This window comes from Pogona vitticeps, chromosome 6 (assembly GCF_051106095.1).
Source record: "Pogona vitticeps strain Pit_001003342236 chromosome 6, PviZW2.1, whole genome shotgun sequence".
Classification (NCBI taxonomy): Eukaryota; Metazoa; Chordata; class Lepidosauria; order Squamata; family Agamidae; genus Pogona; species Pogona vitticeps.
Genome location: NC_135788.1, coordinates 72,208,638 through 72,235,286, shown reverse-complemented (window position 1 = coordinate 72,235,286; position 26,649 = coordinate 72,208,638). Strand labels below are relative to the sequence as shown.

The following is a 26,649-nucleotide window of genomic DNA, read 5'->3' as shown; positions in this document are numbered from 1 at the left end:
GTTTGTTTATCCATCCATTTATTCATTGGGCGAAAAATCTGTGTATACCCAAAACCATGCTGCACTGGCCTGTGCACTTCAAAGGAGACGTTTCTCTGGGAAAAACTACATGTTCACTTCTCTTTGACCTTGGCTGATGATGAACCAAATGACTCTTTTTCTTTCAAGAAAGTGCTTTTGACAATTCCTTCCATGACAAAGCCACAGCACATAACTGCAGCCTAGTTTAGCTATGAAATAGAAGTTCAGTACAGGACAGTAGAATGGTTGAATAGATATTTGACAAACTCTTATTTTTGACTGTATTAATTTTATTTAAAGATTGTGCTGGAAAGTCTCCCATTCTAGTAGTAGATATGCACTTTAAAAGTCACATGTTTTGTAAAGTGGCTAAATTTGCAATTTAATATGCTTAAAATGTGTTTGTTTTGTACAGTATTTGTATTCATGCAAAATGTGTGGTACCATACATTAGAAGCGTACCATTTGTGTTTTTTGGAATCTAACTCCGGAATTCTCCAGGAATTTACCAGCTAGCGTTCCAACCTACAGACACCTACATTTCACTCATATTGACCAGGGACCTATCTCTAAAGCTTCATGGCTGCCACAGGCTTGCTTCTTGTTAATTTACAAAAAAAGGAAGCTGCCACAGTGCTTTCATGGAATTATAGTCCCACTGCTTTTTAGGATTTATAAAGGGTGCCAACTGAAGATCTACAAGTCTAAAGAACACAAATAGCACATCCATACCATATATGTGTTGATGTATGAGCAGCTGCATGCTGCACTGCATATCATTAGGCAAGAATAATATGGTTCTGAAAGAGTGCCCTATCTCTCATCTAGTGCATTTTACAAGTGTTTTACTCATGTCGGAGTAGCACAGAGACATAAATGTTAAGTTGTGATACAGGCTAATATGTATGAAGATGATCATTGCTGTAGGCATGCTATGTGACTTCAAAACCCATCAATAGTCTTTCTTAATGTGGGATTTTTATCAACATCTTGCCTACATGAGATTTTGTCCACTATAAATCAACCCTGAGTTAATCTAATAATAGAAACATCCACTTTAGCTAATCTGTACTGTGAGGTGATTGATACACTTCTAAATGATTTTATTAGCTGCATAAGTAATTGGGCATTATCCAGTTAGATTACTAAGAATATAGATTTATTCATTCTGAAAGTAGACCCATAGAAATCAATGGAACATAATAATACTCATTCTACTTGATTTCAGTGGTTCTGCTTGGAGTATGGCTCATTCTGGATCATTCCAGCCCAGAGATAGCATTGTGTTAGAAAAAGACTAAATAGCTTTTAATGGCAATACAGGCCAAGTGTTACACGGTGGTTTGCTCTCTTCTTAAGAGATTACTTCTATTGGGCCCTTAGGCTTTAGAAGAATATTGACAATGTTGGGTGATTTGTAAAGACTAATGAAGCTTCGTAGGATATCACTTCTTGATGCCTTTTCACAGGAGAACTTCTCTTATATACAGTCTCACCCAAATGTAAAAAGTTGCATCTTCCTAGATAAAAAAAATTAAAAAAAAAAACCAGATTGTCCAATGATGCCATGATTCTAATTAACAGATGATGCTAAGTTCATGGAGAACATCTCTCTGTCCACCAAGGTATTCACTGAAGAAGAGAGCTGCTTCAATAGCAGTCCATTGAAATAAACATGGGCAGTGGGAGAGCAACAATTACTGGTTTGCACCTTCAGCACTCTGTAGAGCATGACAAATAATAACTGTCTACATCAGTTTATCCTAATTTTTAAAATGGCACATGTAATTGTTCAAATTTTCTCCATGTGCTCCATAGGTTGCAGTCAGAATGGCCACTATATACACAAAATAAAGCTCCAGACATGATTATGGTCATAGATGACGTATTTCAGAAAACCAGGCCACCATGTCATAGTCACGCAATTATTGTATGATTTAAAAATAGTTCTGTGAATCAGCCATAAAGTCTTCTGCAAGATGGGTAGTTAAAGATATATGCAATTAATTAGATTAATACTGATACCTATATGTTGCAATTTTAGATGGCTGCAAGTCCTGCTGATCTGCAGACATGTTTTCTTGTCTTCTGAACAAATTGACATCGACATTGATTGGTCATTCAGTTTCTTCCACTCTCTCACAGAGTTACCATGTTAGACTTTCTGCATTTCAATCTGTTGCAGCTGGTGCCTAGTATGATCTTGCCCATTCAATTTATAAACAGATGTCTTCTGTTGCCATTTCTTGAAACACCACACTGCCAAGACTGAAGCAAGTAAAATCAAGCCCACCACAGTCACCCCAATGGCAACCATGGGGACTGTGTCTGAACTGGAACAATCAACCCCTACACATGGCTCGAAAGTGGTCAAGAGCTTTCCACTTAGTCCGAAGGTAAGAGCTTCTCTCTCAGCATCCATTGGCACATCAGTAAATAAATTTTGAGAAGGAACAGTAGTAACTGCTTGCATTGGGGAAGTCATAATTTCTGGCAATGGGATGTGATCAGTAAAATAAAGTACTGTAGAAGTCTCAAGGGTGGCCAGGTTCAAGTCAGTGACTATGGTTACTGAGATCAGTTCTCGAGTAACAAATCTCATAGGTGTCATTGGGGCATAACTAGTGACATCATTAGAGCCTTTGCTTACACTTACTCGGCCGCTTGTTGGCTGTAGGGTCACAAGTACTCCTTTGATCCCATTATCAGCTGTCGGTAGAGGGACTGCCTCAGTTTGTAGTAAATCTTTTTCCATGCTTCTGCCCTTTGTTTTTCTAACTCCGACATAGTTTGGTTGGTCAGTTACAATTTCATCTTGTATCTCTACAGATCCATCCATTTTGCTCCCTTCATCAACTACATCTCCTTCCACTGCTTCTTGAGTAACAGGATAACCATCTAGCCAAGACTCGTCTGTATTAGAATCTGTATGTTTTGCTGCTTTTGTATCATTGTTCACAATGATAGGTCCAATGGGCATTTCTTCTCCTTCATATATCATTTTGATGGCCTGCTCATTTGACATGCTTTTGACATCAATATGATTATCACCATCAACAAACTGAGTTTTGGTGTTGTCATCTGTGGCTTTCTCTGGCTCATTTCCTCTTTTCTCTGTCTCTTGGGCATTATGTTCATGTTCTTGAGTGGACATAGATCGATCATCAGGAAAATTGTCTTCATAATCAATATGTCCCTCAGTTTTGTCTATAGAAGGGTTAAAAATAATAATCTGAGTGGAGGGAGCATTTTCTCGAAACAGATTTTCACAAAAATCTCTCCAGTTAAGACAACTATTATTGGGTCTACCAGATCACTGCCACTACTTGAGATACAGTGGTGCCTCGTATAACGAGTGCCCCGTTTAACGACGAATTCGCATAGCGATGGCAAAAATGCCATCGCTTTTGCGATCGTATAACGAAGGTGCCTATGGGGAAAAATCGCTTTGCGATGTTTCCCCCATAGGCACCATTTTCCCCCAGCTGAGCAGCGGGAGCCTCCAAAGGAGCGCTCCCGCCACTCAGCTGGGGGAAAATGCCTGCGGTGGCCTTCGAAGGACCCTTCCCAAGGGTCCTTCTGAGGCCACCGCGGGGGGAGGGTGGGGGGATCCGATGGCTGTCAGGCATCCTGGGCTCGGATCCCACCCGCCGCTGGTTACCCAGCCTTGGGTAACCGGCGGCGGGTGGGATCCGAGCCCGGGATGCCTGAAAGGCATCCAGATCCCCCCGCTCCCCCCCTCCCCCCGTGGCTTGGATCGGACCCGCGGGGGCTAGCCCTGCCATGGCTGGACTGCCAAGAGTCCAGCCATGGCAGGTCTAGCCCCCGCGGGTCCGATCCAAGCCGCGAGGGGAAGGTGGGGAGACCCGATGCCTGTCAGGCATCCTGGGCTCGGCAGCGCGGGGCTTTTGCCTGGAAGTCTTCAGTCCCCCCCACCCTGTCCCCTTCACTGGCAGCCACCCCCCGCCGCTTTCCCCAGCCTGGATCGGGCTCCTGGGACTCCGATCTCGGCTAGGGAAGGCAGCGCGGGGCGGTGGGGACAGGGTGGAGGGGTCCCCCCACCCACCCTGTCCCCTTCGCTGGCAGCCACCCCCCGCCGCTTTCCCCAGCCTGGATCGGGCTCCTGGGAGTCCGATCTCGGCTAGGGAAGGCAGCGCGGGGCGGTGGGGACAGGGTGGAGGGGTCCCCCCACCCACCCTGTCCCCTTCGCTGGCAGCCACCCCCCGCCGCTTTCCCCAGCCTGGATCGGGCTCCTGGGAGTCCGATCTCGGCTAGGGAAGGCAGCGCGGGGCGGCGGGGACAGGGTGGAGGGGTCCCCCCACCCACCCTGTCCCCTTCGCTGGCAGCCACCCCCCGCCGCTTTCCCCAGCCTGGATCGGGCTCCTGGGAGTCCGATCTCGGCTAGGGAAGGCAGCGCGGGGCGGCGGGGACAGGGTGGAGGGGTCCCCCCACCCACCCTGTCCCCTTCGCTGGCAGCCACCCCCCGCCGCTTTCCCCAGCCTGGATCGGGCTCCTGGGAGTCCGATCTCGGCTAGGGAAGGCAGCGCGGGGCGGCGGGGACAGGGTGGAGGGGTCCCCCCACCCACCCTGTCCCCTTCGCTGGCAGCCACCCCCCGCCGCTTTCCCCAGCCTGGATCGGGCTCCTGGGAGTCCGATCTCGGCTAGGGAAGGCAGCGCGGGGCGGCGGGGACAGGGTGGAGGGGTCCCCCCACCCACCCTGTCCCCTTCACTGGCAGCCACCCCCCGCCGCTTTCCCCCAGCCTGGATCGGGCTCCTGGGAGTCCAATCTTGGCTAGGGAAGGCAGCGCGGGGCGGCGGGGACAGGGTGGAGGGGTCCCGTCCCCCACCCACCCTGTCCCTGCCAGTTTTTAGTCCATTGGAACGCATTAACCGGATTTTAATGCGTTTCAATGGGCTTTTTTATTTCGCTTTACGATGTTTCCGTATAGCGACGTTAATCCTGGAACGGATTAACGTCGCTATACGGGGCACCACTGTATTTTCTTCCATTCTCCCACACCCTTACATTTGATGTAATTAACCTGCGTTTTCCTATATTTGTTTTTGTCTTAGCTGGGGCACAAACATTACATTCCTACACATACCTGCTTATAAAGCACCTTTCAAATAATCTATTAAGTGATCCTTCTGTTAAATTGGTCCCAGAACCCACCATCCAATCAGAACTCTTAACTGTGAAATTCTTACCAAAGACGAGAAAACACTAGTAATAATAAAAGAGTACTATTACTTCTTTCACAAATAAAAATTGCATGTTTTAATCCTTCCTCTACACAGAAATAGTACCTTTATCCAGCCTATGTGACATCTTCCTTAATTCTTCTATTTGCCTACCTTTCCTTCTGTTTGTTTATTTACCTATCTCATATAGCTATCAATAATAAACACTTAAAATTTAAAATGTTATTTGGTCTTCTCCTTTGATCTTCTGTATGCTAAATCAATATTGGCAACGTACTAATATTGATTTGGCATACAGGAGCAGAAAGGTCACACAGAAGGTGCTCACAGGAAGAGCTGTATCATGGCTCATTCTTGCTTTTCCTGCATGATAGTTGGAGGCAGTTCTGAATTTACTAAAGGAATGTATATGAGCAAAAACCCTTCATGGATTGCTGCCTTGTTGTGGCAAAGGAGCTTGAGTAATTCAGAGAAGCTAATGGTTATGCCCTGCAGGGACACCCAAGACGTACAGGTCATAGTGGAGAGTTCTGACTAAACGCGATCCACCAGAAGCAGAGACATCATCACCTTGTCAACAAAGGTCAGCATAGTCAAAGCTTCAGGATCTGTCCTTCCAGTGAGCACTCAGGGTTGATTTCCTTTAGAATGGATAGGTTTATTCTCCTTGCAGTCCAGGGGACTCTCAAGAGTCTCCTCCAGCACCACAATTCAAAAGCATCAATTCTCGGTGGTCAGCCTTCTTTATGGTGCATCTCTCACTTCCATACAACACTACTGGAAAAACCATAGCTTTGACTATATGGACTTTTGTTGGCAAGGTGATGTCTCTGCTTTTTCAGATGCTGTCTAGGTTTGTCATCACTTTCCTCCCAAGAAGCAGACGTGTTTTAATTTCGTGGCTGCTGTCACCATCTGCAGTGATCATGGGGCCCAAGCAAGTAAAATCTGTCACTGCCTCCATGTCTTCTATTTGCCATGAGGTGATGGGACCAGTGGCCATGATCGTAGTTTTTTGTTTTTTCTTTTTTGATGCAAGCAGAAACAGATATTGTTTCATTATGTTTGGATGACTTGTCAGGTCATAAACATTCCTAGCGTTTTATGCAGATGTGATATGAGAGTTCTACAGGAAGCCTTGATAGGGGAAGACTTTGTTCCTGATGCTGCTCTATAATTTATAGTAAAAATATGCCAATTCACAGAGCTATACTCCAAAAACACAAATATGCAGATCTGTCTCCTGGAGGAGAGTTTGAGTGTACCCTAGACTGTGAGAAAGATGAATAAGTGGGTCCTAGATAGAGATTGGGGTATTCGTATATGAATTTCCACACACAGGTGGAAATAACAAGGGTCCACTCACTATTTCGACAATGCCATCGGCTCCGTGGAGGTTTCCTATCGCACCGTTGTCCGCAGTCAGTTACCCAGTCCTGGCAGGAGGCAGGATGACAAGCCTCTCTGCTAGGTCGGAGTGGCTAATCCATGGCAGAGAACAGCGCAATAGGAAGCCTCCACGGAGCCAGCAGCAGCAGCAAGATCGTGAGTGGACAGTCTTTATTTCCACCTGTGCGGGGATATTTGTATTCGTATACAAATACCCCCATCTCTAGTTCTGGATCAAAGCAAGCCTGAACTATCTCTGAGGGCAAAAATGTTGAAACTGAGGGTTCCCCTACTTTAGGCACATCATGAGAAGGCAGGTTTCTCTGGAAAAGACTATAATGCTGGGAAAGATAGAAGGCAGCAGGAAAAGAGGAAGATAAAATTTGAGATGGGCTGGCTCCCTAAAGGAAGTCACAGGCTTGAGTCTGCAGATGCTGATCAGGGCTGTTGAGGACAGGACATTTTGGAGATCACTCATTCATAAGGTTGCCATAAGTTGGAAGTGATCTGATAGCACATAACAACAATAATTCTCTGATAACTATTTTTCATTGAAAAAAAATATGCTGGCTTGTTTTGAAATGCCACCCTATTCTGAAAGATGCTCTGCTTGTACTCTGAAGCATAACGCTTTGGATAGCAGATACAAACTATTCAAGTGGCAAAAAGATTGAGCTGACAGGCAAGAAGCACCTGGTTGAGATTGCATCTCTGCTACAGTGCTTCTAAGATCATGAAAAGAGTTCTCAGACTGTTGCCATTATATGACAAGGAAGCAGAGTCTGAAGGAGGCCCAGCAGAGGCTCTTGCAGCTGGACTGCTTGGCACCCAGATGTTGCTTCAGGCTCAAGCCCCAACACATGGTGGCTTGTAAGTAATTCCTACACAAAAATACCCTTCATTTTTATCCCACAGTACTGGTGCTCCAGTATCTTACTAAACATTCCTCCCCACAGCAGTCTGGCACTACAAAAATAAAACATCAAGATTTATTTATTTATTTATTTATTTATTTATTTATTTATTTATTTATTTCCTTCCTTCCTTCCTTCCTTCCTTCCTTCCTTCCTTCCTTCCTTCCTTCCTTCCTTCCTTCCTTCCTTCCTTCCTTCCTTCCTTCCTTCCTTCCTTCCTTCCTTCCTTCCTTCCTTCCTTCCTTCCTTCCTTCCTTCCTTCCTTCCTTCCTTCCTTCCTTCCTTCCTTCCTTCCTTCCTTCCTTCCTTCCTTCCTTCCTTCCTTCCTTCCTTCCTTCCTTCCTTCCTTCCTTCCTTCCTTCCTTCCTTCCTTCCTTCCTTCCTTCCTTCCTTCCTTCCTTCCTTCCTTCCTTCCTTCCTTCCTTCCTTCCTTCCTTCCTTCCTTCCTTCCTTCCTTCCTTCCTTCCTTCCTTCCTTCCTTCCTTCCTTCCTTCCTTCCTTCCTTCCTTCCTTCCTTCCTTCCTTCCTTCCTTCCTTCCTTCCTTCCTTCCTTCCTTCCTTCCTTCCTTCCTTCCTTCCTTCCTTCCTTCCTTCCTTCCTTCCTTCCTTCCTTCCTGTGTTCAAAATTACACATACTGTACTTTTAATACAATTTGATCATTAGAGAGCAATGTGGTGTAGTGAACAGAGAAACCAAGACTAAAGAGACCTGGGTTTTAATGCCCACTCAGCCATGGAAAGTCACTGGGATGTGGCAAGGGTAATACAATTCCTTATCTCAAATACTTTGGAAATTTTGTTAGCATTGCTATAGATCAAATGCAAATTGGCCAGCACATAAGGACACAATTTTAAATTATATATTGGGAAGTTGAATTCACACAGAGTACAATTAAACCATAACTTTGCAGTTATATTTTAATTCTGGAATAACCCAAAATAGGATTGTGGCAAACTCCCAGGTCACTCATGCCATTCATATTCATGAGCTGATTTGCATGAACCTATGAGAGGACTGGAGAGGTGGAGTCAGCAGCTACAGGAGGCTTGGCGGGAGAAGGAGGGGTCAGACAGAGATTGGGATGAGATGCAGATAGAGATAGGGCTGGTTAGTCAGAGAGAGGGAACAGATACTGAGAAAGATAGGGTTAATCAGAGAGATACAGCTGATTGGGAAAATAGGTAGAGACGGTGGTAATGGGATTGCAAGAGACAAGTATGTACTGAGAACTGTTGATGATTTGCTTATGTATAATGTGTATTTGAGAAACTTCTGTTATTATTCAATCTGCTTCACTTCAATAAATTCTGTTTCTGTTCACAAAACAAGTGTTCTGACAAACTTCATTTATATTGTGGATTGAGGTAATCCATTGGTGGCAGCGAGAAGAAAATGCCACGTGAGCCTTTGTGTGGGAAAAACAAGCAGGGGCCACAAGGGCAAACACCACAAGGATTATTATTGAAACACTCCTAGCACTGCAATTTCATAATCCTTTTCCTTGGATTAAGTCCATCTAAATACAATCGGATTTACTTCTGAATAGATACGTATAAAATGGCAACAAAACACATGCACACACGCACGCACACAATCCTGATTCTAAATATAAGCTGCCATCCTAAAAGCACTTTAATTAGAAGTAAACTTCAATGAACCTGGCAGAAGACGTTTTTGAGAAGACATGTAGGCTTGTAAAGAAAGTCAACAGTTTCAACCAGTGCACATTTTGTTCCTTTCCAAAATCTGGAAGATTTGTGCTGTTTTACTTATCTTAGTTTTTTCATGGGTAACCTATTTTTCCCCACTGAAGAACACAGAAAGTTCTTCCAGCAATAACTTTTTAGATGTCTGATACTTCTAGAAAAACATTGAGATGTTAAGAAGGAAATTCTAAAATACTCTCTCAATCCTGGATTTTAGTTACTGAACAGCATCAAGCACAGTAAAAAGAGGAGGGAAAATATGAAGAAACTCTTTTAAAAATTATTATGTCTGTCTGCGAACCTAATCACCATGCCATTTTAGTGAAGCTATTTTTACTTTTCTTAGAAATACATATCGGTATCAGGATGTGGCTTTATAAGGTCAGTTCTGAGCTAGCTTGTGTTGATTTGGTTCTATCAAGGCCAAAACCTACATTGATTTAAGGAACCATCCTATTATTTTTGAAGCCACAAATTTCCAGAGCGAAGACAGGAAACCAGGCTAAAAATTGCTTTTAGAACTTTGCACATATAATGGAAATGGCTATTAGGCCATCCTGTAAGTCATCAGGAGTTTGATAGCAAAAAGCAGAGAAGTGGATTTTTTTTTTTGTGCTACAATGGCCAGAACTCTTAGTCAGTAGTCCAACAGTTGTAGTCTAATGCAATTAGTTTCCTCTATCTGACAATTAGCACCTGTTTTGGAGGGTTCCGGATAACAGCACAGTCCAGACAGCTCTGAGACACCCCACATGCATTTCCCTTTCAAAAATCCTTTGGAGTGTGCGTTTAAACAATCATATGTAAGAATATGCCAATAAGATCACATGCTATGATATATTTCAAGAAGCTCATCCTTTTTTTTCCATGCCACGTATTATAAAGAATTTACATTTAATTGTGGACTGAGTGGAAGTCATAGGTAGAGATTCCTTGTATCCATGTACAGTAAGGGATTAATTCACATGGGTCCATGTGTAATCTTTCATGTTAAAGACAGGTAGCTTTCCATTTTCTTTCTTTTATATTTCATGTGCAAAATTAAGGTTGTTGGCATGAATGTTGAATTATTTGAGGCAACAGAATATTGGCTCCTACATGGATATTTTAAAATAGGTTTTAAAGGGCATGCAAAGGCAACTTCATCCCAGCAATCTGCTGAAATTGCACTATTCTTGTGACACTGACAACTAAAGACACTGGCCTGACTTCAATAGGTAGTCCCAACTAGAGTAGATCCATTGAAGCACTGAGATTTATATAAGTGTTGACTCATTATCTAGCAATTGATTCAAGGGGTCTACTTTAGTTGAGACTAGTAATTGGATTTAGACCTTTGGCAAACAATGCATAACAAGAGAGCGCTTAGTTAAAAAATTTGCTTATGCACATTGCCTTGGAAAGGTACCACCGATCACTCTATAGGATGTGTAGGCAAAGTGTAACTCTTTTTATAGTGCAGAACTTTCACCTAACTAGCATAGCAGAACCAAACAAAATGGCACCTGCAATACCAGAAGGAAACATCTCTACTTAAGGAAAATATTAAAACATGGGCTCTAGCTTACCAAAGGGCAGTCTGGTACAGTATATTCATACAATACTCTCAACTCATGGGACCCACCTTTGACACAAGCCTGGACTTGACCAAACCATTCGCCACAAGTGTGACAGAGCAGAGTGAAGGCCGTATCTTTGTTACTCATGACATATCCTTGGGCACAGATATAGTGCAGTTCATCTCCCATTTCAAAACCAGTGTGTCCATGCAGAATAGTATGAGGAAAAGACGGAGGATCTCCGCATGGTTTGCCTGTGCAAAGAAGCAAACATATTTATAGGAGAGCAACATGAGTGGGAAGTAGTTGCACTTTTAATATTGAGCACAGAGGAGATGTACAGTTGAATCTTAGGAAATCATAATCACAGACTTTTACAGGATTTCTGCAAAGTCTCCATTGTTCCCCACTTTAGAATCCTTATGTAGGGCCAAAAATAACGGGAGAGGGGGAATACAAACATAATTGTTTTATTTTATTTTCAGTGCTAAAAATATTACTGGTCTTTGGTTACAGCAACAGATGTACCAGATCATGTATGGTTTCAAAACAAGATTATGGCATGTCATTCTTGCATTTCTCACTAATAGGAGAATAATGTATATTTTATAGACTCCCATTCTATGTTGAATGGGAGACTGTCAAGAAGTGTAACAAGAATGTTTGGATCTTAAAATCCGACATTCACACACATGCAAAGACCACGGTTATTATGCAGTTAATATGCATTTTGTACTGTACCAACATAAAAATGTAAGACTTAGTCATTAGTTTAGGGTAGTTTAAAATATTTTCATTCATTAATTTCACTGGTATCACTAAGTAATTAGAAATTAAATGTCAGCTAAATTCAAGACTTAAGATGGGGAGAGGGAGAAAAGAAAACTGAAATACTGAAGACATGAAAATTGTATTCATACGACAGTCTTCCAAGTGATCCAAGTGTTTATTCAGAACAAATTTAGTTCTGTTTGCTATTTTAACATACACTCACATGGCTTGTGTTTTCATTTAAAGGCTTCCAATGCTTTCTGTTTTTTGTTGCTTAAAGAAAATTAACCTACAAAATTTATCTTTTCTTCCTTTTTCTAAGAATTTTTTTCCCTGCAAATAGCAAAGTTTGTTTTCCTTTTAGGGGCTAAGCAACTCCTGTGCTGTTCACATTTGCTGCACTAGTACCAAATTATAATTGATATTCAAAATGGAAACTGGCTTGTCTCATAGCCTGGCGAGTTACTCAAATGAAGAAGAAATGAGGGAAAGTTAGACAGTCAGCATAGGAGTCTTTACAAAGTTTATCAGAAACTGGAACGAGACGATGTAGTCTGCACAAACCTAGAAATGGAGCATCCATAAGTGCTGAGAAAGATCTATGATATAACATACACTTTAAATTGAATTCTATATCTCACATTCCATTGAACATAATTATGCTCAGTGGAAACAAAACACAATTTCATCTGCACATGTCATTGGCTAGCTATGTATCTCTGCAAGAATCACATTAAGGGAGCAAATTTAAAAAAAAATAGATTCACAGTGGTATTACCAATTTTTTTGAACATCTAGTTTATCCCTAAGAAAAATATTTAGAAAAGATAGAGATGATAACAGCGGTGCTTGCCATGCCATGTGTTCAATAGGTGTTCTCAAGGAGCCTTGAAGCTAGCCATGCACCTAGACAGCAGCCTAAGCAAGAACACAGATCATCTGATCACAGTTTACCTCACTATAAGAAGTTTGTGGTGATATGCAAGTGGTCGCTTAAGGACCACAATGTAATTTGGGCCTAAATGCCTGTTCCTGGCCACATCTGCTAGTATAAGGAAGTTTACTGATAGCCATGTTCTGGGTTAAGGTTGTAAAATGTAAAGCTTTCCAACTTTACTCATTCACTTCTACATCACTCACTTGTGATGTTCTTAGATTTCAAGTCTATATATTCTGCTAACGGCTTACATCCAACCCAAAGTGCAGTTTACATAAACGCCTCATTATGTCCCTAGGAAGCCACACTTCAGTCAGCAATACCAGGATATCAGTATTCACTAATACTAATAATTAGAATATAAGATATGATATACCTCCTTTTCTTGGAAGCGGTGCTATGATACTGGTTTAGCTTCATGGTCACTGGACAAAAACTATGCCAATGGACAACTTAAGCCTTGTTGTCCAGTTACAGGCTTTAAAATATCTATTCCCCTGATTGTCTGGAGGAAAGTAAGTGCGGCTTCCAGCAGGCAACAACAATTTTGCAAGCCATGGTAAATTTGGTTGTGGGCAGGTTCTCAACCAAGTTTTTAAAAGGGACAAAATGTCCCTTGTTCCACACTCCTGTCTCCTCCCACTTCTTAAATAAAGTTTTCTAATATTTTTCAGAAGAAAGTAATGCACATATCTATGCTGCTGCAATATAGTCCAATGATTTTTTTCACTTCCTCTGCGCCAGCATGGAAAAACAGTGTTTAATTTGTAAATATCCTGGAGTTACTCTCTTTGTAAGGTATTTCAAGGTATGGCAAATTGATAGTGGAAGGAGTTGGATCAAATAGGGTCATTTGAGGTGTATATGCCCTTTGTCCCTTCATGGATTGCTGCCTTGTTGTGGCAAAGGGGTTTCAGTAATTCAGAGAAGATATGGGCTATGCAGTGCAGGGACAGGTCATAGTGGAGAGTTCTGACTAAACGCGATCCACCTGGAGCAGGAACTGGCAAGGCACTCCAGTATCTTTGCCAAGAAAACTCCATGGACAGAAGGCTAAAGGCTAAAGGATATGATGCTGGAAGATGAGCCCCTCAAGTCAGAAGGCGTCCAACATTCTACTGTACAAGTAGCTCCAGAGCTAATGAAGTGGTTGGGCCAAAGCCGAAAGTACACTCAGCTGCTGCCGTGCCTGGAAGTGAAAGGGAAGTCCGATGCTGCAAAGAAAAATACTGCATAGACCGTGGTGTTGGAAAAGTGTGAGGGGAAGAGGAGAAGGGGACGGCAGAGGACGAGATGGTTGGGCAGTGCCATCGAAGCTACCAACATGAATTTGACCAAACTTCAGAAGGCAGTGGAAGTCGGGAGGGCCTGGTGTGCTCTGGTCCATGGGTTCAGAAAGAGTCGGACACGACATAACGACTAAACAACAACAACAACAACATGGCATTTGGCCACAAGGACCGCAGCACGTGGCATTCCAGACCTTGACCCAACCTCTAGCAACTGTATCTAGATCCAATTGCCACAATTGCTAGATCCAGCCAGATCCAATTGCCACATGTAAACAAGCCCTCATTCTTTAACACAAAACATCTGTTACCAAATTATTACTAGACTCTTGTGAGACTAGATTAGTTGGGCAAAGGGGCTCCCTTCTAACTATGGCTATAGAATGTTTTCTCTAGAACCCTGAAAGATTTTAGCAAGAATCTGAATTGAATAGGAGTCATTCTGTGTCATCCTGATCATGTAAGAAATGGCTTCCTCTCAACTGTTAATGGACTGAGGAAAAAAGGAAACATTTTTGATCTGACTTGCTATAATGATTCTCATAGGGTAGGAATTGGGAGGACTCAGCTTTGTTTTGATTCACTTTGAAGCCTGCATTGTGCTTAAAAATTGTAAACAGTGCAGGGCTGCAGAATGTTTCATGAGTTCAGTGTTCACACTATAAGTGTTGTGGATGGTGTTCCATCCCACAGCCCCACTTATTTCCCTATTTCCTCTAGTCCTGCCTCTGGCTTTCCTTTCATGGTTTGTTGTAAACCAGCTTGGTTTTCAAATACATACATTCCATTTATATATATAAAATAAATGGATGTATATATTTGAAAACCAAGCTGCTTTACAACAAATTTATATATATATAAATGTAATGCCCTGGAATGTATGTATATAAATAAAGAAATGGAAAAAGATGCATATATGATAACAAATATATATAATATATAACAAATATATATAATGTCATGGAATGTATGAATTTGAAAACCAAGCTGCTTATATATATAAAAAAATTAACGCTGATGCCCTGGAATGTATGTATTTGAAAACCAAGCTGCTTTATAAAGGGAAAGCCAGAGGTGGGACTAGAGGAAGGAAGGAAGGATCAGTATCTACAAACACAGGCACATCTTGTAAGACTGAATGCATAGGAAAAACCCATACAAATCCTTCCAGAATGAAAAAGTAGAAGGGACCAGTCAGCAAAGAAAAAAAGCTAAGTTGGGAAGAAAAAGCCCTGGACAGATTTAAAATATTCAAAAAATCTTTTGAATATACCCATTTTTTAATCAGAGCAAATCTTGCAGTATTTGACAATTTAGTCACACACTCAGTAGTATATTAGCACTGACCTTCAGCCTTCACACAAATTGCATTGTATCTGTCACTCAGAGAGGGATCCATTTCAATATGAATATCGATCATTTTCACACTCTGTGGCTTGCTACCTGTCCTGTTGCACACAATTGTCCTAAAACAGGGGGAAGAGGACAGAAAGACAATAAGCTGTGCAAGAATGCACCAGATGATCAAAAAAAGAAAACTGGGGAACCTGATTCCTTTTCTGTCTACTGGCATTAGCCTTTTATACCAAGGAGCACCAAAACTAAGCAGATGCAAAATACCCTATTTTAAATGTGGAGGTAACTGAGTGAGTCCAGGGCTGGGCCTCGCATTTGGAATTCTGAGACAAATCACCAGATAGCAGACTGCAAATGCTATGAAAGGGGACTAAAATCATTATTGTTTCATGTGTTTCTATCATATTTTTACTGTTAAGAAATAGGAGTGGAACTTCTATGAATTTCTGCCTCATGTTCCGAAATACATTCCCTAGCTTTGGATATTTTTCTCCTTGATGAGAAACTCTAAATGGGGGCTACTATCTCTTCTTCCTTCTCAACAGCAACCCAGACTGACATGCAGGCTCCCCGCCCCCCAAAAAAAGCTCTTTTATGCTGCATAAATAGAAGTATAGTTTCCAAATCCCACAAGGTGCTAGTCCCCCTCTATTCAGCACTGGTTAGGCCTTACCTTGAGTATTGTGTCCAGTTCTGGACACCACACTTCAAGAAGGATGCTAACAAATTGGAACAGAGGAGGGTGACAAGGATGATCAGGGGGCTGGAAACCCAAGCTTTGAGAAAAGAAGACAGGGGGGTTTGGGGTTGATATGATAACATTTTTCAAATATTTGAAAGGCTGTCATGCAGAGGAGGGACAAGATCTGTTCTCCATCATCCCAGAGTGCAGGACACGCCACAATGGGCTCAAGTTTCGGGCCAGCTTTCAGTTGAATATCAGGAAAAACTTTCTAACTGTTAGAGCAATATGACAGTGGAACCAGTTACCTTGGGAGTTGGTGAGTGCTCCAACACTGGAGGCATTCAAGAAAAACTTAGATCATCACCTGGCTGATATGCTTTGATTGTATTCCTGCATTAAGCAGGGGATTGGACTTAATGGCCTTGTAGGCCCCTTCCAACGTCACTAGAACAACTAAAGTTGGGTGGATGGGCACAACAATGTCACCAAAAATTAAAGTTTACAATCTTCTGATGGAAAAGTTCCTTAGTTTAAGCTCCCGTGACCTTAGAAACTGGATCTTTGACCTTGATGCTAGTCAGGATAGGGCAGCAATTGTTGGGTCTCGTTTTTCTATCTGGTACCCCCAACTTCAGGTGAATCACACAAAACCAAAATATTTTGAGTCACTGACTTTTCCCCAGATTCGCAAAGCTTTTACAGAACTTGGATTTGGACATCAGCATACCTTGAAGGGAGATATAAAGGAATTCCAGTTGCGGAATGAAAATGTGTTTTTCGCTGCAAGCAGACTGAGGATTTAACTCACTACTTACTGTTTTGTCCTCTCTATAAAAATCCTAAAGATTTCCGGCACCCATCATTCAGATGTATCTTACTTATACCACCACTGAAACAGTAGTTGGATTGCTTGCCATTGTACATTATATATGCTGTAGCACAATTTGCACTGGCAGCTAAGAACCTGAGATTTCGATTTGTCAAGGATCATAATGCCATATAAATGCCACACAACATATGACATCAGTCCAAATACAGTGGACTGATGTCATATGTCGTGACAACAGTCTTAGACCGTGTTTTATTGGTTTTACGGCAATTACCCGGTTTAATTAATTTTATATATTACAGTAGTCTGTACATTGTAAAGGCGTATGACCAGAAACAATAAAGTTTATGTATGTACCTCGGGAGTTGGTGAGTGCTCCAACACTGGAGGCATTCTAGAGAAACTTAGATAATCATCCGGCAGATACGCTTTGATTGTGTTCCTACATTGAGCAGGGGGTTGGACTTGATGGCCTTGTAGGCCCCTTCCAACTTCACTTTTCTACAATTCTATGATTCTATGCTTAGTTTCTTTTTCTTAATTTCTTTATCAAGTACATACAAAGCAGAACATCTAATGTTACAACATTTTGACTGAAATTTTATTTCTGAAACCTGTGGAAACAATGCAAAACAAAGCAATCATTTTATTTTTGTAATTAATTTTATTCATGAAGAAGGGCAAGGAGCTCTACAGGGTGCTAAAGCCCTCAAAGCTAGCCAATAGACATCTTCTTCTCTGACTTCTGATTAACTCTTTATACAATTTCTTGAGCATCAGTGCTAGAAAGTTGCTATTAAGAAAGCAAAGAAACAAGATGAGATTCACAAGAAGCTAAATTATTTCTCACACCCTCAATATCTTCACGTTTAAGTGCAAGACATCCATTTTAAAGCCATTTGCCCTATTCTTTGATGCCTTTGATACTGTCAGCTTCTATTTTTATCCTGTTTTTTTACACAGGTTCCCAACACAATATATGATACATTGAGTTTCTTTAGAGGTATTAACCCGAGACACGTGGAGTAGCTTCTTTGTTCTTTTTCAGTCCTTTACTCTCATTATGAGCCTGATATTTATGTACTTGAAACACTACTGGGTTTTGCCAGGGAGGTGACATTTTAAACATATTAGCCAAAAATAATATGTTTGCAAGATCTCTGTAGGAATGTGGACATACTGTATATCACTTTGCATACTGGGCTGAAGTGCACAGTGGTCAAATGTGTTTTGCTTTTCTGTGGGAGGAGGCCTGTCAACCAAGTGAAAATTCTCATGGTACTGTTGGAATGATTTTCCCCTTCAAAACTGCTTGATCTCCTTTTGAAGTATTATTGTTCTTTGAACACCAACTTTTCCTTTCATATTTAACATGTAACAGCTGAATGCACCTGGCTGATCTGAGCAAATGGGACTTATCTGCTACATACAAGATACTGTAAGTACACTGAAGATTCACACAAATTTCTACAAATTAAGAAAGAATTTGAGTTATACTGTATATGGTAATCTATTTTGTAATTTTGCCATACATTTTGTAAATAGGAAAGGTTATGTATGTCAATTAAATGGGTAATTCATCCCAAAAAATGTTATTCCAAACTGATAAAGACCATCTTTGAACAAACCTATCTCTAATCCCTAAAAATAGCTCCCAGAAAAATATGTACACATGATTAATGATGTTCCAAATCCTTATTTTGTTTCTGCTGTATTCTGTTCAGTTCTTGTATTCTATTGAATTTTTACCCCCACTTTTACTAGAATTTTCTTGCTTGATTTTTTAAATATCCACTATATTCCACACGTTACGTAATGCATATTTATGACAATCTTGTGTATCCCATGCTTCAGTCAGAATATGGCCCTGTTATAACCAGCATTTCTTAACCATAATGCGGCTAAAGAAACTTAGATAATAATATTTTGAGGGGAACATTTGTGGTAATTACAGGAGATTTTTTTATTAATACTTTTATCCTTACCCAATTGTGCCATCACCCAACCAGCCTTTGGTGCACACAGCGAAAGAACAATCTCTTATGGCTCTTCTCAGTTCTTCTCTGGTTGCTAAGCGAGCTCCCGCGGCAGTGCATGACTGCTGAGCCATAGCAAAATCCAGACTATGGGAGCCATTCCTGGGCCCCAGGGCAAACACTTTTCCTAGAGGGCAAGAAACACCGAAGTGTATTAAATGCACAGTTCAGAACCTTCAATGACTTTGGAAACAGATTTTTTTTTATAGATGCTCTAGAACGAGGTGGCAAAATATGGCCCTCCAAAGCTGTTTGTACCACCCCAGACCATGCCTTCCTGCACCTTTTCCAATGGAAAGCCACTTGAATAATACAATTTACCTTATCCAAGGAAAAGGTTTAAAAAATTGTCATACCTGGAAGTCCCCAAGAGAGGCAATTCAGGTTTTAAACAGATTACAGGCCTCACCATGTAATCTCCTCACTCTTCGTTTTTCTAATCTAAATATGGACCTCCAACCCTTCATTATTTCTGGCATTTGGGATTGGATGCAGTCAATTTGCCCCCCAGAGGATCCTGGGAAAAACTTTCACCAAGACCACTGAAATTGCCCTTTGCTGCTCATGAATGTTCTTACTAACTTTATATTAATGTACTATTTTAGAAGGCAGCCTGTAGGAAGCTACATTCTTATACACACTTCCTAGGAGAAAAGTCCCATTCATTGGCTGAGATCCAATATGATGGATATCAGGGACGCGGTGGCGCTGCAGGTTAAACTGCAAAAGCCTCTGTGCTGCAAGATCGGAAGACCAGCAGTCATAAGATCGAATCCACGCAATGGAGTGAGCTCCCAGCTCTTGCCAACCTAGCAGTTCAAAAGCATGTAAAATGTGATTAGATAAATAGTTACCATCACGGTGGGAAGGTAACGGTGTTCCATGTCTAGTCTTGCTGGCCATGTGACCATGGAAACTGTCTATGGACAAATGCTGGCTCTACGGCTTGGAAACAGGGATGAGCACTGCCCCCTAGAGTCAGACACGACTGGACTAAATGTCAAGGGGAACCTTTAACTTTACCTATAGCAGAAAGCTCCACAAGCTAATTTGGGAAGGTTCTTGGCTAGGGGAGACACAGAAGTGTCCTGTGATGACAGGAACAGTTAATGGCAGAGTTATACGGGTGTTTTCAAGATCCTGCCTCTCCTGGCCAATCAGTGGACATTCTGGTTCATGAGAAGCACAGCTGCATCCAGATGCCACATACAGTGAATGGACAACTGACAGCCACATGCACAGGTAAGTATTGAGTGCCTGTCAAAAAGGTACACAGACTGCAAATGAGAGATGTGCAAGCATCTCATTTAGATTCAGGCATTTTAGTAAATATGAATAGGATGGGATACCGCATCCATAGCAATCAATGGCATCTTTAAAAACTAGCACATTTATTACAGTCGTGTGTGCATAAACACCACTGGGGCCCCTAATCCAAGGACCCTTACTCTGCTACTTTAGGGTGAGCCCCCAGCTTGAACTATGATCCACCCAGTGAATCCACAGATAAAATGTACAAGTACGTAACTACAGATAGACCTACTGTAGGTTCAGCTGGTGTAAAATTTGTTTTGAAACAAGAAATTACAAATGAAATTTTGCTGCAATGAATTGTGAAAAAAAAAAAGAAAGTAAGACATGCTAGGATAAATGTTTTGGATTTTTGTTTTGTTTTTATTTTTTGCATTTATGTTATCACTTACGTACATCAAGGTACGCAGGTGAAATATTTAAGGAGTGGTTTCAGCATTTCAAAGCCAAATGAGGATTTGAAGCCAGGTTTCCTGAGTTCTAATCTGACATTTTATTCATCACAACACACTGGCTGCTTTTTGCATTTCTAGTTTACATTTTTAGATACTCACTTAAAAGTCCATCATTGTTAAACCTAATATTATATATATATATATATAACACAAAGAGACCTTTCACTCTGCAGTGAATCCATTCATTCATTCACATCACTCATAAAATGTGAACCACATTTTCTCCATTTCTGAGATCTCTACATTGGCTAACAGCAATATCAAAGGAACATCATCTACAAGTGCCAACAACCACATTAAATAAAATCTAGATACCAACAATTGCAAACCCAAAGCAGTACTATCAGTATTATAATTAAAGGATCAATCTCTGCAAGGCTTATCAATAAAAGGAAGAGGAGGTAGCGGGGACCCCCAGGAAGGTCTCCCATGGTGGCGTGCAAGCCCTGGGAGACCTCCCTGGAGATCCCCGCTGCCGCGATCTGCGGCTTCGGGGGTTTCAAAGGGCTTTCCCCCGACATTGGAGAAAGCCCTTTAAAACCTTGGAAGCCAAAAAGTCAGGGAGAAAGGGCAGGGAATTCAAATTTCCTGCCCTTCCTCCCTGCCTTTGGAGCTTTCAAAGGGCTTCCTCCGATGTTGGGGGAAAGCCCTTTGAGAGCTCCGAAGCTGCCGATCGCGGTGGCGGGGATCTCCAGGGAGGTCTCCCAGGGCTTGGCCGCCACCATGGGAGACCTCCCTGGGGGTCCCCGCTACTGCGATTGGTGCCTTCAGAGGTTTCAAAGGGCTTTCCCCGACATCGGAGGAAGCCCTTTGAAAGCTCCAGAGGAAGGGCAGGAAATTTGAATTTCCCTCCCTTTCTCCCTGCCGTTTTGGCTTCGGAGCCACCGAAGCTCACCCAGCGCTGGGAGGCTAGAGCTGGCCAGGCGCTTGGCCACTCGCCCCCGGCCGCACGGAGGCAGCAGAGCACCGGCAAGCTTTGGACTGGTAAGTTTTAAAAAAACTTTTCTGTGTGGGTTTTGGAGGGTTGGTTTGGACTAGGGGGGGTTATATTTCTGTGTGTGTGTGTGTGTGTGTGTGTGTGTGTGTGTGTGTGTGTGTGTGTGTGTGTGTGTGTGTGTGTGTGTGTGTGTGTGTGTGTGTTTGCAGTCCCAACGTGGGGCTTGCTCTTTTTATTTTTATTTTGTTTTTTTTTTTAAATGCTGGAATGGATTAATTCCGTTCCCATGCATTTCAATGGGAAATGGTATTCCGACTTACGAACTTTTCGAGGTACGAACGTCCTTCCAGAACGGATTAAGTTTGTAAGTTAAGGGCCCACTGTATTAAGAATTATTCTATAGTTCCTTTCTAACTTAATCGTGTAGTCCTTTGTAACTACAGCTATGGATATGAGAGCCAAAGTTGTGTACGTGAGGACCACATTGATTTAGATTAGAGATTTGCATTTATGTTCTATTTTCCGTCTTTTAAATCAATGGTATTTTCAGTGGAATCCTAGACATATCTACTCAGATGTAAGTCCTGTTGTTTTCAGTGGCAGCTTACTCCCAGATAATGATGCATATTAAAATACTTAATTTTAGCTGTGCTAAAGAAGAACAAACATAATTATCTAGAATTAATTACCTAAGAATAAAACATAATCACCTAGAATTAATTACCTAAGAATAAACTATAATTACCTAGAATTAACATTCATTTATATAAATGGGTTATGTCCACCAAGACAAAAGAGCACAGCTCTGGGATGAAAGGAGACAAAGTTGTTTCTAACTGAGGCCAAGATGGAAAAAGCCGAATCCCTTTGGGTGATAGAAGCCCAGTGAGAATGAAAATGCTTGGCAGAGGTGAAGAGATGAGAAAAAGCACCATGTGGGGTGGTGACGAATGGGTTTCTAACCCAGGAAAAAGTCATAGTTCTGCTAATAGATGCCTGACGTCATTTTGATATACATTTAAAGTTGCTAATCTCAATTTAAGTACAGTATACCCATTAAATCAGTCGGGCATACACAATAGGGACTTACATTTAGTAATTGGTTCAGTGAGTCTCCTGCGTTGGGACTAAGAAATAGACATAGGCTTTATTGTTTATTGTTTTATTCCAGTCATACCAGTAGACTTATAAATCATTTATGTTATATTTTGTTTTTATTATTCCAACAGAATTGGAATAACTTTAGAGGTTTAAAAGATTTAGCAGTTAAATGTTTATTGCATTGGGGGCAAACAAGCCCTCTACACAAAACCCCTGGCAATCCAATTTAAGTGTCTTGAGACAACACAATTTATGGTCTAACCATTCTATTTCATATTTATTTTCCACTCCCAATTACTCATTAGTTGTTTCCAGTGATTCAGGCAAGGCTTACAGTGCAATTTTATAATACAACTTTAAATTCAGGTTAAGTGCAAAATAAAACATCTGTAGAGAACCTGACCATCTTGTGCTTTAAGTAGATGCCACTAACAAATTCACATTGCTCTTATAAAATCCACAGGGCAATGCTAAAATATAAACCTCAGAATCGTCTTTTAGAATAGAAAGGCCTTCCTGATGAATTTCAGCTCTAACAAAAGAACAAAATAAGGCATGTTAAATAAAATGTTTTATCCAACCCTTTGTATTTTTTTAACACAAAAACTTACATTATTTTTATATTAACTAAAGCTGCACCTAAGAGGCACATTTTAAAGTCCTAGCTGGTGGACGTTCCTATTAGTAACTATGCTTATGTTATGGATCTGCAATCTACCCCAGAAGCATGTTTATTCAGAAGCTTGTTGCATTGTGTGCAATAGAAATTATTCCCTAATACCTGTGGTTATGATTGCCATCAAAAGTTGCAATCTTAAACATAACTTCATGTTAAAATGCTCACAGAAATAAATTGAAGTAACTTGTTAATTTAATTCGAATTTCTCATGTGAAGCTTGTCCTCTGTTTGCAAACGTATTTACTTGGAAGTAAGCCCTTGGTGAGTTTAAGGAAGCCTATGTTATATCAATTATTTGGATTGTAGCATAGCATTCAGTATATCTATTTTGTTAACCTTGGAAATCTAAATAAAGGATGCAATTCTATACACCAGGACTTGCACAGCTTTGTTAGGTCTGGGGTTAATCAGGCCCTGCCTAGAGACCTCCCAAGGGCTGCATACATCCTTGCTGCCCTCCTACCCCCAATTTCAGTAACAAATCATTAAAAGCCATTACAAGTAGGAAATTCTTTTTCCAGTTTCCCCAGTTCTCCCTCAAATTTCATTAGCAGACCATGAAAACTAACTTTTAGCAAGCATTTTCTGCTTGTTTTAATCACTACTGAATTTTGATTATGCCATCTGGGGATGACCAGGTCTTGAAAAACAGCCATGGTTGCCAAATGTAAGTTTATGTCTTTTGGACCAATACAGTCACCCCTACCTACTGAACAACTAAATAAAAATAGTAGATTGCAATAAGAGGTAATTCTTCTCCTTTACTGAAATTGCCTTCAGCTTCTTGAGGTATCAGCCTACTACATGCAGGCAAATTGTACTGGGTTCAAATGGAATTACTTCTGAGAAGACATGTCTAGAGTTGCCTTCTAAGCCATTAGAAGACATCGAAAAATAGTGAAGAGGATCAGTTTGAATTCCCAGCTGTACCATAGGGCCAAACTGGATCAGATGCAGAAGATCTAAAATAAATAACATTGACCCAGGACTTTGGAATATATCAAAAAACAGTTACCCCATCATTGTTTAAAATTCTAATAACCTCTTAGGAGAGCTCCTCTCCTCCTTCAAACTGAGACCACACCACTAGGAGATGTTAACCATGCTTCTTCCAGTACTATTTGTCCAATTAAAAGTTACCTCCTAGGGTTTATATTTACACCACTGGACAAAGAGCAACTTCATGGGAGATTTTGACCAGGAAAATGGCAAGAGCAATCTGTCTTCCCTGTGACATGGTCTCAGTCTAAACTGGGGCTGTACAGATGCCCTTATCTGTTCACTGATCTCCAATTGCTTCCTTTTTTCCTTCTGCTGTATGGCCAGAGTGTAGAAGAAGTGAGTTGGATCAGGACCAGAGCCTTAAATACTGTAGTTTGAACTATTTGTTCCCCAGAGGAAAACATACTTGTCTCTCCATTGTGCCTGATAACATTCTATAATGGAAGCTTACATATCAAGCGAAGGCTGCAGTTCTTTCTACACATGGGACAAAGTCCCACTTAAAATAAAGAGTTTTAACATCTTTATTTTAATTTTTTTAAGTAACATGTAGACATGGGGGAAAGATACAATGCTGTTGCATCAGAAGTTTAGAACATGTAGTAAATAGTGAATAGGAGATTTTGATAATGACATTCCTGAACATAAATAGGGTATCACTTAAGATATGTTAACCATCTAAAGACTGTACATGTTAACCTCCCAGAGTAGCCACTGTATTAGACGGGTGGTATAAAAACTGAATGAATGAATGAATACAATGCTGAATTGGAATACATTACAAAGAGAGATAGGTGGGCAATTTTCATTTACATTTAAGAGCAACAGCATCTGCAAATGTAGAATTCAGTCAATTTATTTCGGGAGCTTAAATTAATTAATCTGTCTCTGTGAAACTCCTGTTACTTCCCTTTCCACTGCAATTCTATCAGGAAATAAACCCATTAGGGGGGATAAAATATGTTTAAGCTGTTGAAGCGATAGTTATCATCAATGAGAAAGATGCTAATCATCATAGTGTTGGTCTTCTATCTTCCCTCCACGGTTATATTCAAATCACAGCAGAGAGAAAAAGCTGAAACAAGTATTGATTTCAGCAACACATGTTCTGTTGCTGTCGCTGGTCAGACGGAACCAGCTTTGAGCTCGCTCTCTAATCAAGGAAAACCCGTTGCTTTCTAATCAGTTTCCAGAGAACTATATTAGAGACATACACTGAGCATGCTGCCAAGTTGCACTATAAGGCAGTCTTGGTTGCCCCAGAGCAGGGGGCGGGCGGACAGAGTCTTGCACTTACAAAAATATAATCTTAAACTTTAAGGTGGGGGGGAGGTGGGGGGAGAGAACCCTGTGATTTTTGCCTCCTTGGCTGAGCCTTAGGCGCCGGGAACTGTTGGTCTCCCACCTTATTTTCCAACCCCAAAGAGCCACCCACGCCCACGTTCCCGTTCAGCCTTTTTCCCCCCCTGAAGCGTGACACCTTCCATCGGCAACTCGGCGGCAGCAGCAGCGCCGGACTCACCGTCAGCTCGGACAGAGGCGATCTGGAGGAAGAAGAGAGCGGATCCCACGCACCGGACGAAGGTGACCGGCGGCGACGGCTGAGCGGCTGCCGCTGCCATGGCCCCGAGCTGAGGGGGCCGCCTCGACGGAGCGGCCTCCGAGCTCGAAGGAGCGGGAGGCGGTGGGGCGGAGGGCGGGCGGCGGGGTGAGGAAGTCAGGCGGCGAGATCCCGCCGCAGCCGCCTTGGCCATTCCCTCCTGGGGACGGAGGCTAGGCGGGAGAGAGCGAAGTTTATGGGGAGGGGAAAGGGAGGCCGTGTTTCTAGGGTTACCCTCCCCGAAGAAGAAGAAGAGGTGGGAGTGGGGGAGAGAACTGTCCGGCTGGCTGGGTCTGAGGCACGTTTCTTACCCAGCCTCGCTTTATCCATGGAATAAACCTGTGTGAAAAGTCGCGGTGCTCTGTCAGTAAAGGCATCCCATTCATCAGAGTGGAAGGCGCTAAAACACACGCACACACACGGGGGGGGGGGAAGAAAAGCGGGGAGGGGAGAAAGTGATGGCAAGGCAGCCAGTTGAAGAAATCAAGTTTACATTTCAAGGGCCAGCCATTAAAAAAAAAGGGGGGGAATACAACCCTGCAAGTCCTGTTCATATTTGAGTTGAAACATGACGATGAAAGGCGTCATGAGGGTTACAGTGAAAACTGGTGACATGTCCAGGATTTTCTTCATCACGTGGCAAAAAATAAAGTCAATAGTGTAACTGTCTTTGTATTATGTGTGAAGCCATTTCACACTAACATTTGCCCTGATGGCTCTAAGCTTCTGCACAAGATAGCAGGAAAACAAAACCCAGCTCCTTATGGCTGTTGAGTGGATCTTGGTGGGGACATCTGAGGGGCAGCTTGTGAAATGGACTCAGTGCAAGTAAGGGTGTGAGTAGATGGCTGAATTATCCTAGCTTGCAC

The 26,649-nt window shown here is 41.9% G+C and overlaps 1 protein-coding gene across 1 annotated transcript; it reads right to left on the bottom strand.

Annotated features, from left to right (window-relative positions):
* Positions 1-25,934, bottom strand: SUSD5 (sushi domain containing 5). Its single transcript, XM_020802064.3, has 5 exons — positions 25,703-25,934; positions 18,645-18,822; positions 15,137-15,255; positions 10,858-11,046; positions 1-3,228 (listed from the first exon to the last, which is right to left on the bottom strand). Exons 1-5 carry the CDS (start codon positions 25,932-25,934, stop codon positions 2,177-2,179), a joined length of 1,770 nt encoding a protein of 589 aa, XP_020657723.3. The 3' UTR covers positions 1-2,176.
* Positions 25,935-26,649: the final 715 nt, after the last annotated feature.

Excerpts from the sequence above, each read along its gene's own strand:
- SUSD5 (XM_020802064.3), bottom strand. The coding sequence starts at position 25,934 with ATGGCCAAGGCGGCTGCGGCGGGATCTCGCCGCCTGACTTCCTCACCC. Across the intron at positions 18,823-25,702 it reads CGCCTCTGTCCGAGCTGACG|GAAAAGTGTTTGCCCTGGGG; the intron begins GTGAGTCCGGCG and ends CTTGCCCTCTAG. Across the intron at positions 11,047-15,136 it reads AATTTGTGTGAAGGCTGAAG|GCAAACCATGCGGAGATCCT; the intron begins GTCAGTGCTAAT and ends TTCTTTGCACAG.